The 14197-nt window shown below is 39.3% G+C and overlaps 1 protein-coding gene across 4 annotated transcripts in view; it reads left to right on the forward strand.

Annotated features, from left to right (window-relative positions):
• PPP1R42 (protein phosphatase 1 regulatory subunit 42) overlaps positions 1-12210 on the forward strand; it is a 28534-nt gene extending 16324 nt beyond the window's left edge. The window contains exons 6-8 of one of the 4 annotated variants that reach the window (XM_061448357.1): positions 114-242; positions 3559-3601; positions 10738-12210. In XM_061448357.1, the coding sequence (XP_061304341.1) occupies positions 114-242; positions 3559-3599 (170 nt within the window). In that variant the 3' untranslated portion in view covers positions 3600-3601; positions 10738-12210. Of the gene's footprint in view, positions 1-113; positions 243-1543; positions 2703-3558; positions 3602-10737 lie in introns of those variants that run through there. The other 3 variants (XM_061448360.1, XM_061448356.1, XM_061448358.1) reach the window with 3 other exon arrangements.
• The last annotated feature ends 1987 nt before the right edge of the window (positions 12211-14197 follow it).

The raw sequence follows: 14197 nt of genomic DNA on the forward strand, positions 1-14197 counted from the left end.
GCAAAAAAGATTTGAAGAGAGCAAATACAGAAGGAGTACACATTGCGTACAGCTTTGTACAAACTTTTAGTTAACTCTGGGTATCACAGGAAGTGTTCTCTTCTCTTTGACAGAATCCCTTGATGGGAAAGAAATTAAAGAAATGGAAAGACAGTTCCTAATGAATTGGAAAGCCTCCAAAGCTTCCAGGAAAACAAACAAAGAAAGAATGACAAATGAGCATGCAGCCCATCTACATTTATGTAAGCAAACTCATCAATTACTTCATGCTTACTTGTAATATTATAGCAAAAATAAAATAGCAACTAACAGTAAAGATACTAAGAATAAGACTTGTACTGCTGGTAAGACCAAACACAGGAAAAGAAACTGAACTTTCTCATTAAAAACTTTAATTTTAGCAGTAATTTATATGGCTTTTTTTCCTTCCATCCCAATCTCCCAGAATTATGGAAAAGAGTAGCTACATTTTGAATGTTTGTAATTACTTCTGATTACTTTCCATATTAAAATAAATAATAAATAAAAGCAAAATTGTTGGGCATTCTAGAATAAATATGCATGGAATACATCAGACTTTTAAAATGTATTTGTTGGTAATTATTTGATCTGTGTAGATTTTCAGTCCTTCTAAAGGCTTTCCCAAGATACATGTCTAGCAGCAGTAAAAGTTTTAAACTTGGAAAGATTAAAAAAAAAAAAGAAAACCCTCTTGAAGGAAAAAAGCCTTAAAACTATAAGAAAAATCAACATGTTCTTGAGGTGGGAAACAAATCAGTTTTGAAACTCAAGCAAAACCTGAAATAAACTTTGATTATTCTTTTTTTATTCAAAACATGGGGGTTGTTGTTGTTACAGAGCTGACTACAGATTAAAACCTTACCAGCATGTCTTGCCATCTTGCAGGGTTTGGAAGTAGACATTAGACTTCAAATTACTCAAAATGGTTTGACTGACTGTATTTATCAAATAAAACTGGTGGAAGTTACACTATTGCTTTCAAAGGATTAACTGATATGTAGCTTAAGGGAGAGAGCATGTTCTTTATAACCACACTATTTATTAATTACTAATGCATACTAATTATTAATTCATGAAATCTCATGAAGACCAGTTGTTTCTGAAGACATGAAGTAAAAAAGCACTCAGCCTGTCAGCCTCAAGCCCAATAAAGTTGCAGTTTATTTAGTGTTTGGAAACCGTATGTGAATGGCAACAATTCTGAAAGTAATGTTCTGTCTTCTGAATAACTGCTGGTATAAGGAGGTGCTATGTAATTGAATTTCCTCCCTTTCAAATAACTGTACCTGAATGGGAATACCTGCTTTAGTATTCCCTTTCATCAGTGTTGGCAGCACTTTCCATAATTTCATACAAAGTTTTCTATTCTCAATTATCAAATTTGAGGCATAACCCTAAGGCTTATTATACTGTTTTCTTTAACAAGATATATTGGAACCTGTGATCAATCATACTGAATATTAAAACAGATAAGTTTTGACTTGGGATATTGAATTAATCCTTGTTTGTTTGTTTTCTGCAGCTGACTTGGAAACACTTTATCCTGTTCTTCCCTGTCAGTACAGTCACCCTGTGAAAGGAAACCCAGATTTTTTAGTTTCGTCTGAGATGCAGAAAGCTATAAGAAAACCTCTGCCAAGAATTCTGGGGAAAAAAAATAAGTGAAACAAAAACTTAGATATGTTCCTCAACTATCTTTCTCTTAGTTCCATTGGTTATTGCTTGTACAGCTCTTACTGAGTCATTTGGAAAACGAGGACATGAAGGTAGAATTTAATATGAAAGAAGTTTTCTGTTTTGTTTTTTTTTTTTAACCATGTTATATTTTTTATATTTCTTTCTTCAAAACACAGGATAATAGATTTCAATTTCTGGTTATAAATCAATAGACTAGCTAACAGCAATAACTTCTGTGTTACTAGTTTCTCTCATATGCATTTGATTGTAATCTTCCACAAAGATAAAATAATATCCAAGTTAATTCTTGGAAGTACAGTCACTGTCAACAACATTGGCAAAGGCTGATCCCATGCACATAGTAATATGCAGAAGGAGAAATAATCAGTTTTCATTATTCTAGCTTACTTCTAGCAGGCATGTTCCAGTGTAGTATATACTTGATTAGCATTTTCCTGTAGCATCAGCTCAAGACCATCAAGATAATCTAGAAAGAAAATCTGTGTGTCCCTTAAAGACATTTAGACATTAGATTAAATTAAATAGTTTTTGAGTTTAGCATACGTATTTCTTACTCACTTAATCAGCTTTGTGAACTCTAGTCCAGCTGTTTGTGGAAATAAGATCTGCTCACAGGGATTTGCAGTTTGGGACCTACAGTTTTTTCAGTTTTACCTGTAGTAATAGCTTAGTTCAGTATTGGGGACCTAATATTACTCCCTCCAGATTTTTAATGCTACTTTTAACATCGCTGTTTTATTATTTACCAGCTGGGCTGGCTCACAAAAAATTCATCATTTATGCAATGCTGCAGGTAAATAAATTCAACTGACACAAGAATTCTTTGGTAATGAAATTACTAAAGGTAGTGTTTTATTTTACATTCAAATCAGAATTTATTAGTAACTGAGCAGCATTTAATACAATTTTTTCTTGACAACTTACCACTTTCAATTCCATTAGTTTTGTTCTTACTGATTCCTGTTCGGATTAAAAATAGCTGCCTTTCTCTTTATTTGCCCGTTCTTTTTTTTTTTTCTTTTTGCTGCTGCAGTGGAGAAGTTTGAAAACAAGAACTGAAGGAATAATGCACTATTTATCACAAAATAGTACTACTACACAATTATTTTCCAGTGAATAGCCCAGGCTTGTGGAATGTAGACGAGTGCAGGCTAGTATTCATGCCATGCAAACATGCATTTCTTTTAATTCCATTGCCAAATGAGTTTGTCCACATGCTCAGTGTTCTGTCAGCTTGTGTTGCATCTTTATTAGCGTTCTGTCTTTTGGGCCAGCAGAATAAAACTACGCTTTTTCTTTACAAGTAGTGACAATGAAGGGTGGAACAAGTGTCTACAGCACCTCCCAGAAAGATGTTTTCTTCAGTGAGAGAACTTCTGCTATCTCCTTTGAGATAATGAATTCTGATTCTACACTACTATATTTAAAAGCTGACCAATTGTTGAGCTGCTTTGCTTGACAAAAATTTTCCCAGTATTAAGAAGCTGGACTACAATCCTGGCCCTTTGTAAATCCCTGTAAATCCCTTTTGATCCTAGAAAGGCAAAGATTGCATCTCCCATACTTGATCGAAACTTAATGTCTATATTTATATAAATGCACATTTGCAAATTAAACTATTTGAGTGATTTTATTTTGTTTTGTTTTTACTATTAGTCTAGAAGGTTTGACTCTGAATCACATAAAGGTTAGAATAAACTACAGTCAGATGACATGCATTTAATAATTTCAAAATCTTGGAAGTGGGACTTCTATCTCGGATGCTGAAGATTGCTGTTCATTAATTACAATTTCATGTGTAATCACTGATCTTAAGACCTATTCTAATTTTGTTATTAGTGGAACTCCACAGAAACCAAAGAGTCTTGGGAATTACCTAAAGGTTGGTGAATTCTTTAAAATGTTCTTTTTGGGGGTAAAAAAAACCCACCTCAAAATACATAAATATTCATTCTCAGAGTATACGCAAATACGAAATAATGACAAATCACAGTATTCCCTTGCCAGCTCCAGTAATTAGGGATATGCATAAATGTGCCCACATGTAAAACGAGGAACTGAACAAATACTTGTATTGTTTAATGAAATTCAGTATTGGACCAAAGAAATTAGTGAATTTGAATCCTAACCTTTCTGTTAGTCAAATAAATTATTCCAACAGATGTTTCCTCTTTCCTTATACATGCTAGGTGATGTTTGACCTTGGCAACTGAAAAACAGGCATTAAATGCCTTTTTAACCTACATCTAAGATCCACTGAGGATTACATACAGCTTGAACAATGAAACAAAGCCAGTTATTACTAGATTACTGAAATATGTCATTAATCTTTCTTTCTGGGTGATATAAAAACAATAGCAAATTTATATTGGATTTTAAGTTAGTTTTGAACATTTAGAGAGAATTATGGATATTGGCAGGAAGTAATTAAAAGAAAACAAATTTCTTAACTATTTTAAAGATACCTAATACCTTCCAATGGGATGCATGAATATGAATTTTCCCTAAATAGAGAAGTTGTTGAAATTTCAATGTTGTAAACTTAACCAGCAGTTTCTGCCCACATTTCCTTACTCATGGAATTAAGTATCATAGTAGGTATTCATAGCAATATTGTAGCAATTCAGAATTTGGTGGGAAAGTCACCTTTTGTCTCTCCAGTATATGTGATGTGATTAGCAATATGTTTATATCTTTAAATAATGCAGTCAGCATATAGTAAGTACACTGGAGTGTGCCAACTAATCATAAGCCACTCTCTGAGCCACCATACACATCCTGTGTAGCTCAAGTTGTAGCTCAAAGGGAAGGAACCTGCAGTGAGCAGTGTTACTTCTTCCTCTTCTTAGCTCTTTTAGCAGGTGACTCTACCAGCGTTGTAGGTAGAGGTGATTTGCCTTGAGCAGAGGTGATTTGTGTGGTCTGAATCTTTATAGAGTAATGTATATTTGATAATAGGTAAGAAAGTGTTCTGCATGTATATTGGGCTTTTGTTTATATGAATCTAACTGGCATTACAATAACTAGAATTAGAATCCCTGGAAGGGATTCTACAGGTACGTAGCAAATAAAAAACAGACTAGGGACAACGTAGGCTCCCTCAGGAAGCTCTCGAGAGAACTGGCTACACAGGATTTGGAGAAGGCTGAGGTTCTGAATGACTTCTTTGCCTCGGTCTTCACTGGCAAAGGCTCTGACCGCACTACCCAAGTCTTGGAAGGCAGACGCAGGGACTGTGAGAATGAAGACCTTGGGCCCACTGTAGGAGAGGATCTGGTTCAAGACAATCTTAAAAATCTGAACGTGCACAAGTCCATGGGACCTGATGAAATCCGTCCATGGGTCCTGAAGGAGCTGGTGAATGAAGTTGCGAAGCCACTGGCCGTCATATTTGAAAAATCGTGGCAGTCAGGTGAAGTTCCCAATGACTGGAAAAAGGGAAATATAACCCCCATTTTCAAGAGGGGGAAAATGGGTGACCCAGGGAATTACAGACCAGTCAGTCTCATCTCTGTGCCTGGCAAAATCTTGGAGCAGATTCTCCTGGAAGGCATGCTAAGGCACATGAAAATCAACAAGGTGCTTGGTGACAGCCAGCATGGCTTCACTAAGGGGAAATCCTGCCTGACCAATTTGGTGGCCTTCTATGATGGAGCTACAGAACTGATGGACAGGGATAGAGCTGTTGATGTCATCTACCTGGACTTGTGCAAAGCGTTCGACACTGTCCCACACGACATCCTTGTCTCTAAATTGGAGAGACATCAATTTGATGGATGGACCACTCGGTGGATAAAGAACTGGCTGGATGGCCGCACACAAAGAGTTGTGGTCAATGGCTCAATGTCCGGCTGGAGACCAGTAACGAGTGGTGTCCCTCAGGGATCGGTGTTGGGACCATTCTTGTTTAACATCTTCGTCGCTGACATGGACAGTGGGAATGAGTGCACCCTCAGCAAGTTTGCCGATGACACCAAGCTGTGTGGTTTGGTTGATACCCTGGAGGGAAGGAATGCCATCCAGAGGGACCTTGACACACTTGTGAGGTGGGCTGATGCCAACCTCATGAAGTTTAACCATGCCAAGTGCAAGGTCTACACCTGGGTCAGAGCAATCCCAGGCACAGCTACAGGCTGGGCAGAGAAGAGATTTAGAGCAGCCCTGCAGAGAAGGACTTGGGGGTGCTGATTGATGAGAAAATGAACATGAGCTGGCAATGTGAGCTTGCAGCCCAGAAAGCCAACCGTATCCTGGGCTGCATCAAAAGGAGCGTGACCAGCAGGTCAAAGGAGGTGGTCCTGCCCCTCTACTCTGCTCTTGTGAGACCTCACTTGGGAGTATTGTGTGCAGTTCTGGTGTCCTCAGCATACAAAGGACATGGAACTGTTGGAATAAGTCCAGAGAAGGGCCACGAGGATTATCAGGGGGCTGGAGCGCCTCCTGTATGAAGGTAGGCTGAGAAAGTTGGGGCTGTTCAGCCTGGAGAAGAGAAGGCTGCGTGGAGACCTCATAGCAGCCTTCCAGTATCTGAAGGGGGCCTATAGGGATGCTGGGGAGGGACTCTTCATTAGGGACTGTAGTGATAGGACAAGGGGTAACGGGTTAAAACTTAAACAGGGGAAGTTTAGATTGGCTATAAGGAGGAAATTCTTTCCTGTTAGGGTGGTGAGGCACTGGAATGGGTTGCCCAGGGAGGTTGTGAATGCTCCATCCCTGGCATTGTTCAAGACCAGGTTGGACGAGGCCTTGGGTGATATGGTTTAGTGTGAGGTGTCCCTGCCCACGGCAGGGAGGGTGGAACCTGATGATCTTAAGGTCCTTTCCAACCCTAACTATTCTATGATTCTATTAAGGCTTGTTATGTCACAGTTTTAGGGGGGGCTGATACAAGCTATAAAGATTGCATACCCAAACTATAACTTTTACAATCTTATGTTTATTTCTTATTACAGAATATAGTTCTCTTATTTGAAAGAACTATGGGGGAATATGTTACCTCCAGGTAACCTAGATCTTGTTCTCTTACTAAATATAAATTCCAGCAAACTTCTGAAAATTCAAAAATAAACAATACTTTCAGCCTTGGCTTCATGACAAGAAGAAATACAGAACTAAGGTACAAACCAGTGCAGTTTCAGCTGTGCATCCTACAGCGAGTTTCATCCACTGAATAACCTACAGGCACTAAAACTGAATTCAGAATTAGGTGCATTAGGTATTTGGATACCAGCTAGTCTGGCAGAGATAAAAGCATGTTTTGAACAGTCCTGGAGTGCCTTGTCCAGCATCTACAGCCTGACTCACTGCCTTTTCTTGGTGAAGGTGTTGAAGGAAAAATGTAAACACCACCTCAGTGAGGCCTAGAAAATATCTATCAGCAACTAGTGGTGAAGCTGTGGAAGAGAAATGTAAGGAATTTACTTCTCATTGAGTTATTCAGCCATGACACAGGATATGAAAGGAGTCACTGTTGTGCGAGATAAAGAGTAAGTTTGATAAAGAGATGAAGTGAAGTTCTGAAATGAAAATTGTTGATGAAGCAGAGCTGTTTGAATGGAGGTCAGGTACTAGCAGTTTCTGGTTACTACGGCCCTTGTAAGGTTTCAGAGGGCAATTCACCCAATTTAGTGGTTGATCCTCTTTTTTCTGGAGGATATGTACTACCTGCAAAGGTGAATTAAGTGCTCCTGTAGTACCACAATTAACATTACAGTAATGTGTATCTTTATGGTATTTTCTGTACCCATGTTTACAGCCTTGCTGCATGTGGTGTTTGATGATTCTGCTCCTGATGATTCTTCGTAATCTGTTTGCAAGGAAAAATTCAACTCCATCATTGCAAACATGCAAGATGACATAGAGATGGCATTATCTTCTGTATAAACCTAGATTTCAGTAATGGTAATTGAAAAGCACAACCAGAAAAGTAGTTTTAATATATGCCAAATCTGTAGTACTTAACAATGCCACATCATTCAGCTCCTAAAACCAGTATTAAAAGGCATCCCTTTTTGGCCATGCCCATGCCTCCCCTCTCCAGTGCTCTGTGCTGCTGTGCTGCTGGCACAAAACTGTGAAATAGAAAGGAACTAAAATACACCAACAGAACACATGCACCGACAGAACCCTTTGCCCTTGAAAAGAATAAATGCTTTTCCAAATTGTTGAGAGGGAGTGCACACCTCCTGATGATTAGATTGCCAGCTAGACCACATGTACTCCTACGTGTCTGAATGACCAGATACCATGCAGACGCATTCCACATTCTTTTCAATCTACTACCTTTTCCAGGAGATACAGGTTATTTCTCAGAGCTTTAGAGAATCAAATGGCACATGCAGCTTGTCAGCCAGCAGAGGGTCTAAAAACTACCAGGGTACATCTGAGTCTGCAGGCTGTAATGCACTTTCAAGAATGTTGAAACTCAGACTGTCTGAAACCTTTTACATAAAATACATTAATATTTAGAATTATTTAGGTTGGACAAGACCCTAAAGATCATCAAGTCCAGCCATAGGTCAATAACATTTTAAACACAATTCATATACAGAACAAACTAGTAGTGACTTCAGAGTGAGCTGCATCTTGTAAATGGCTCCGTTAAAATAGTATCAGGAACAAAGTACTACTGTGGAACAGTAACATAAACAAAAAGCAAACTCAAATCTTTGCATATTTATTTTTCAGGTGTTGTGTGTTCACTGTAACTGTTGTTGGATAAATGAAACAGACATCCAGTAGGCACTGTTTACTCTTTTCCTATCCTGTTGCCAGAACTTTTACAGGCTACTGTTGAGATACAAACTCAAAACTTCACAACATTTTTAGGCAGCTGTGTTAGCATTGCACACTTTTTATTGTGTATCTAACATACAGAATTATAAAAATCACTTCTACATACACAAAGCATGAATCAAATTAACCAAATGAAAAAAAAATAATGCTGTGTCTTCAGGTTTTTAAAGCAGACTGCATGGAGAATTTAAAAGTAATTTGAGGTTAAAATAAAGAATGCTACTTAAATGGAGATATATAAATAAATTCTTTAATCACTTCAGTATAACCCTGGAAGCAATTCAGTTGAAGTCAGTTCCAATAAACTAATTTAACTGTAATGATATAAACACTGTATTTGCCTTCCTATATCCTATCACACATTGCGAAGGCATACTCCCATATGCAGCTGCTTTCACAGACCTGAGGTGAAACCACAATAATTGTGCCCTTATCTAGCAAGATGAGATGCGACATTTTTTGGAGGACAGCATTACAACCACTAATTTGTTAGTAACACTTCTGGCATGCTGGGTTGCAGCCCATCCAGTTGCAAAGACTTGGATATGTCAGATTGGGCTTAGTGGCTCCTAAATTAGTCATCATCTATTGTTGGTAGTATTTCCCCCCACCAAAAACTGTGCCTGGGACTTAGGAGGTGTGAGATCAGGCCTTGCCAGTAAAGGTTCTGATGCCTCCAGAGCACCTGCAGTACTATTGTAGCTTTTTTGGTGTGTTAGAAGTACCAAAAGGGAAAGAAATAAGGCCTCGGTGCCTGAACACCTCCCCTTGGTACTGCTCTGACCGTAATCAGAATACATTTATAGATACCAGGTATACTAGATGATCTTAGGGTCCCTTCCAACCCAAACTATTCTGATTCTGTGATACATAAGCATTGTAATTACTGTGTGCACACACAGTGTTTTAGTTATTGACCTAAAGTTGACACTTGAACTTTAGTTCAGTAACCAATGAAAAATTGCTATTTTTCTTGAATGACACATTAAAACTAGTGCAAGGTGTAAGTTAATTTAATGCCATATTATTTCTTTCTATATGCAGGTACAAAGCAGTGCATAAAACTGCCTGTGCTACAGCTATAAAAGCTATACAATCCAAAAGTTCTGAGACTGGGGCAGAAAGGGAAAAAAACAGCCAATTTAGTTAGTGTGCCCACTGATTTTTTGGGATGAGGATTCAGACACATGATCTATTAATATGGGAGAGTATGTAACTGTAATTCAGTGTGTAACTGATAAAGATAAGGGGATCTGAAAGGTTCTTCTTTGGTTTTCTCGTGATTTTTTTATCTTGGCATATTGTACAAAGTAGCTATCCTGACAGCTCTGAGGAGAATCAGGTAATATATGAACTTGCTTATTCACAGTCACTAAATCATAAATGTTATATATTGTAACTCTAAATAATACATTTTGCTGGGTTAAAAAACTACTGGGGTTTCATGGCCTTGAAGGATTCTAGGAGTTCACTGCTAAAAAAAAGATGAGTGTTCCCTCTTCAATCATGTAACACTGTAACCGGAGACTACAGAAGCGACTGACTGCTTCTTTCTGTTCCCTTAATTCTGAACAGAATTAATTGCTGCATCAAACTCTAGATAAATCTGAGCCAGCTGTGAAATGATCCATGTAATAGACTAATACTTTCATTCAAAATGGATGCAATAAGCAATAAGCTCTTCCTTTCTTGGACAGTTAATACATTAGGCTGTCATAGTAATCACTAATTACATGCCCAGGAAAGTTTGGTATAATCACTTACACATAGTTTGTAGAAGAATGTTTTGGAATAAAAGACTGAGGCTTATCTGATTTCATTTATATGAGAAATTGCTTTGATTATTACTAAGATTTTGTTTCTTATGGAACTTGAAAATTGTCATTCTTTGATACAAATTTCTGTGTTGACTATCACCATTTTTATGTGTAGAAAAAATCAATCAATTTTTTAATAAAGAAATGTGTAACACCCCAATGATTAGATTATGTCAAGTCAGATTAGTCTGGCCCCAGGTTTGGCACCTGGAAAAAAAATAAGTCTTTTACTGCATCTGTATATCCTTTTTTGGTTTTCATCTGCAGCTTTTGATAATACTGCTTAGAAATGTTGTAGAAGTGTTGTGTAGCCCTGGGAAGCACTAAGGAAGATGTGAGCAGTAGGGGCTTTGCTGAGGTTCTGATGTGAAAGTCTCATCTGTCTTCTCTGATCTCTCTGATGTAGGTTGAGGAGGAATCTGAAGTAACAGCAGAAGTTGAATGCTAACACCCAGAAGTTCCAGGATGTGAAGACTTGGCCTGGATTTTTATTTTATTGATTTTTTTTTTCCCCTCAAAGCTTAGAAAGAAAGGTACTGGTGTCTCTATGGATGTGTTATCTGTGTCTCTGTAATCTCAAAACCTGACAAAATGAATCGTAGAATCATAGAATACCAGGTTGAAAGGGACCTTGAGGATCATCTGCTCCAGCCTTTCTAGAGAAACATGACTTGGACTATATGTCCCAGCACCTTGTCCAGCCAAATCTTAAAAGTATCCAACTCTATGGAATCCACCACTTCTCTGGGGAGAGTATTCCAATGCCTGATTGTTCTCATTGTGAAAAATTTTCCTCTTGTGTCCTGTAGGAATCTCCACAGTGAAGTATGCTGAACTTAACACTGCCTTTTAAGAGCGTTCAGAAAAATAAGGGGGCTGCTTATTTATGTAGGAGCAGTGCTTTGGTACTGAAGGCATGTAAAAACATCTGCGTGTGGTAGGCTAAACCGGTTACCTAGTTCTTACAGTTCTTCAAGGAGGAGTTGTTCTTAACCAGTGTCTTACCTAGTTTGTGACCTGAATACCTGAAGACCTGCTTCTTTCTATACTCCTAGCAATTACACAGAGGCATGCTTACAGTCTCTCACTTCAAGAAAAAGTAGCACATGGTTTTTGAGAAGATCTGTAGTCCTAACAAGTAATTTCCATCATCTGGATTTTTCCAAGTCCTGGTGAATAATGTGAAATAGTTAGAGAGGAAGGTAAAAGAAGATTAATGATGCCTGTGCTGATTAATTTTTGGATTGGGAGTATTACACATTCATTTTAACTCAAATTCTGTTTTAAGTAACTGGAACTTGAGTTTGGCTGCTTTGCACTGGTTTGAGTGATTAAATGAATGCTCAAGACTCCTGATATAGGAAAATTCCAAACATACAGATAAGGAAAGGAATGCCCAGATTGTAAATTGTCCCTGGAATAAAACCTTTCCTAGTGGAGTTTCTCTGTATGAATTTCAGCTCAGCATAGATTCATAGAATCGTAGAATGGTTTTGGTTGGCAGGGACCTTAAAGATCATCTTGTTCCGACCCCCCTTCCATGGGCAGGAGCACCTTCCACTAGATGAGGTTGCTCCAAGCCCCATCCAACCTGTCCTTGAACATTGCCAGGGCACAGGTTGCTACAGCTTCTCTGGGCAATCTGTGCCAGCGTCTCACCACCCTCACAGTGAAAAATTTCTTCCTAATGTCTAATCTGAATCTACCTTATTACTTTATGCTTGAGACCCTCTCTGAAATAAGAAAGGAATTTTTACTGAATAAGGAGATCCAGTTCTGTCTTTTCACCTTCAACGTTTTGTGTATTTTGTTGTTGGTAATATTTTACTGCTCTTTGATAAATATTATTCAAATAAACTTAACTCCTGCAGGCATTCTCCCCTTGAATAACATGATCTTTATTATAAAGATTTTCAAACCTCAGGTAGTAAATGAGCCCCTACAATGCGGGCCATGGGGTTTCCCACAGAGAATCCTGCAGCCAAGCGGCTCACATCTAGATAAAGCAAACCCCTGTCAAATGCTTCTGCTGGTGAAGTAGCACCAGTGTGCTAAGTGGGTCTCGCTCTCACTGGATCTAATCTTCCTCTCACTTTTTACATTCTGTAGTAATATGGCCTCATCTCCACCGCACACATGTATGTTCAGTCCCACTCTCTGGCCTCCTCCAAAGCCCTGCAGCATGTTAAGTCTGCAGTCCCTCTCCAGTGCAGTCTTTCACTCTGCCATTTATGCTTAAATATTCCCACTTCTCCAGCTCCAGCAAAGACAGCCCTGACCCTGCTTGGCTCCCATGACACTCATGCTGGCTGCAGTCCTGTGCTTCCCGCAGGGAAGAGCTGTAGGGAGAGCTGTGAGCCAGAGCTCCTATGAGCCAGAGACCCTGGGACGTGCTGCCTCTACCCTGGTTCTCCTTCATCTTCTCCTACAGTTAGAACAGCCAAGGTCAGGGAGACCCTTCCAAACCGGACACCTGTCTTCTGATCTGCAGGTCAGAAAGTATTTCCTTAAATAGGTTTGGGTATGAAATGGAATTGTGGTGGGATCTCAGTATCTCTAAGGCTTTAAGAAAAATTATGCTCTAACCCTTAGTACACAACCCCCCAAAATGGAGCCTTTCTGATATGTATTTTAGATATATTTTTCAAGTTATGATTACTTCCTGGTGGTAGCTGGGAGTATGAAATACTAAAGTCACTCAAGCTTCATTTTTGCAACTTGCCTCTGATAATTCTGTCTCTTTTAAAAACCCAAACCATTTACATTAAAATATTTGTATTTATGACTGGATGGAAAAATCTAGAGAGAGGAGAATTTTTAAGGGGAGTGTTTTTGCTAAGTTGTAGCTGTAAAGCCAGCAAATAATCTGACATGAAGGGAGCAAAGTGCACCTGGAAGAACATTGCTCTGCCTCTTGCAGAACTCTGTCTTACCTAAATCACTGGAAATCTGGCTCTTCTGTGGCTCTGGTGTTTCTCATTGAAATGTACTGAGAAAGGTGAGGCAGGAAAAGAATTCTCAGGCATTTAAGTGGGAGAGAAGAAACAGCTGCAGCAGCTTGTCACAGCTTTAGACTTCAATAGTGGGTTGATACAAGAAAATAATCACTGGATCTACTTGTGGTTACAGCAGAGTTGTCTTCCAGTGAGAGAAAGTCTTGATAAGGCAAAGAGCAACTGTCTTGACCTTTGTACCTCTTGGGGTTTTTAATGTATCTAAAGCACATCTTCTGTGGTAATAGCCTTAGTAGCCAGGGTGGTCTCTCCAAACCCTGCTCACAAATCTCCCTAACTGCACCCTGCAGAAGGTGGGATTTGGAGCTGCTGAAAGCTGGTGATAGGGGTTGCATCACCTCTCTTCCAGGCCCCTTTGCTGGGTTTCCTGCTCTGAAGCTGAATTCCGTGCATGTACAGTGGGCAGTCATAGAATCATAGAATGGTTTGGGTTGGAAGGGACCTTAAAGACCATCCAGTTCCAGCGCCCTGTCATGGGCAGGGACACCTTCCACTAGATCAGGTTGCTTAAAGTCAGAACAGCACGTAATTTTGTGTCATTAAATCATTAGAGCAGCGAAGGTGAGCACAGCACTCAGGATCTGCTAATTTAGGGTGCTGGGAAGTCTCAGGCAGTTTGGACACCTGCCTGTCACTGACCCCTTCATATTAACGCAGCCAAGTGTCCCCCAGTCTCCTTACATGTCCTTCTGAGCAGGCGTTCCTTGGGCAGGCAGAGCCAGGACACCTCTGTGAGGTGCGGGACAGCCAGCCCCCAGTCACATCTGGGCACTGGACCCAGTCAACACTCATTTGACAGCTACAAACTGAAAGAGGAGCCCCAGGGAAACTGGGTCTGGAAGACAAGGCCCT

Source organism: Pezoporus flaviventris, unplaced genomic scaffold, assembly GCF_033815535.1.
Source record: "Pezoporus flaviventris isolate CSIRO_AGI_PZ_B2104156 unplaced genomic scaffold, CSIRO_AGI_Pfla_v1 ptg000007l, whole genome shotgun sequence".
Lineage (NCBI taxonomy): Eukaryota > Metazoa > Chordata > Aves > Psittaciformes > Psittacidae > Pezoporus > Pezoporus flaviventris.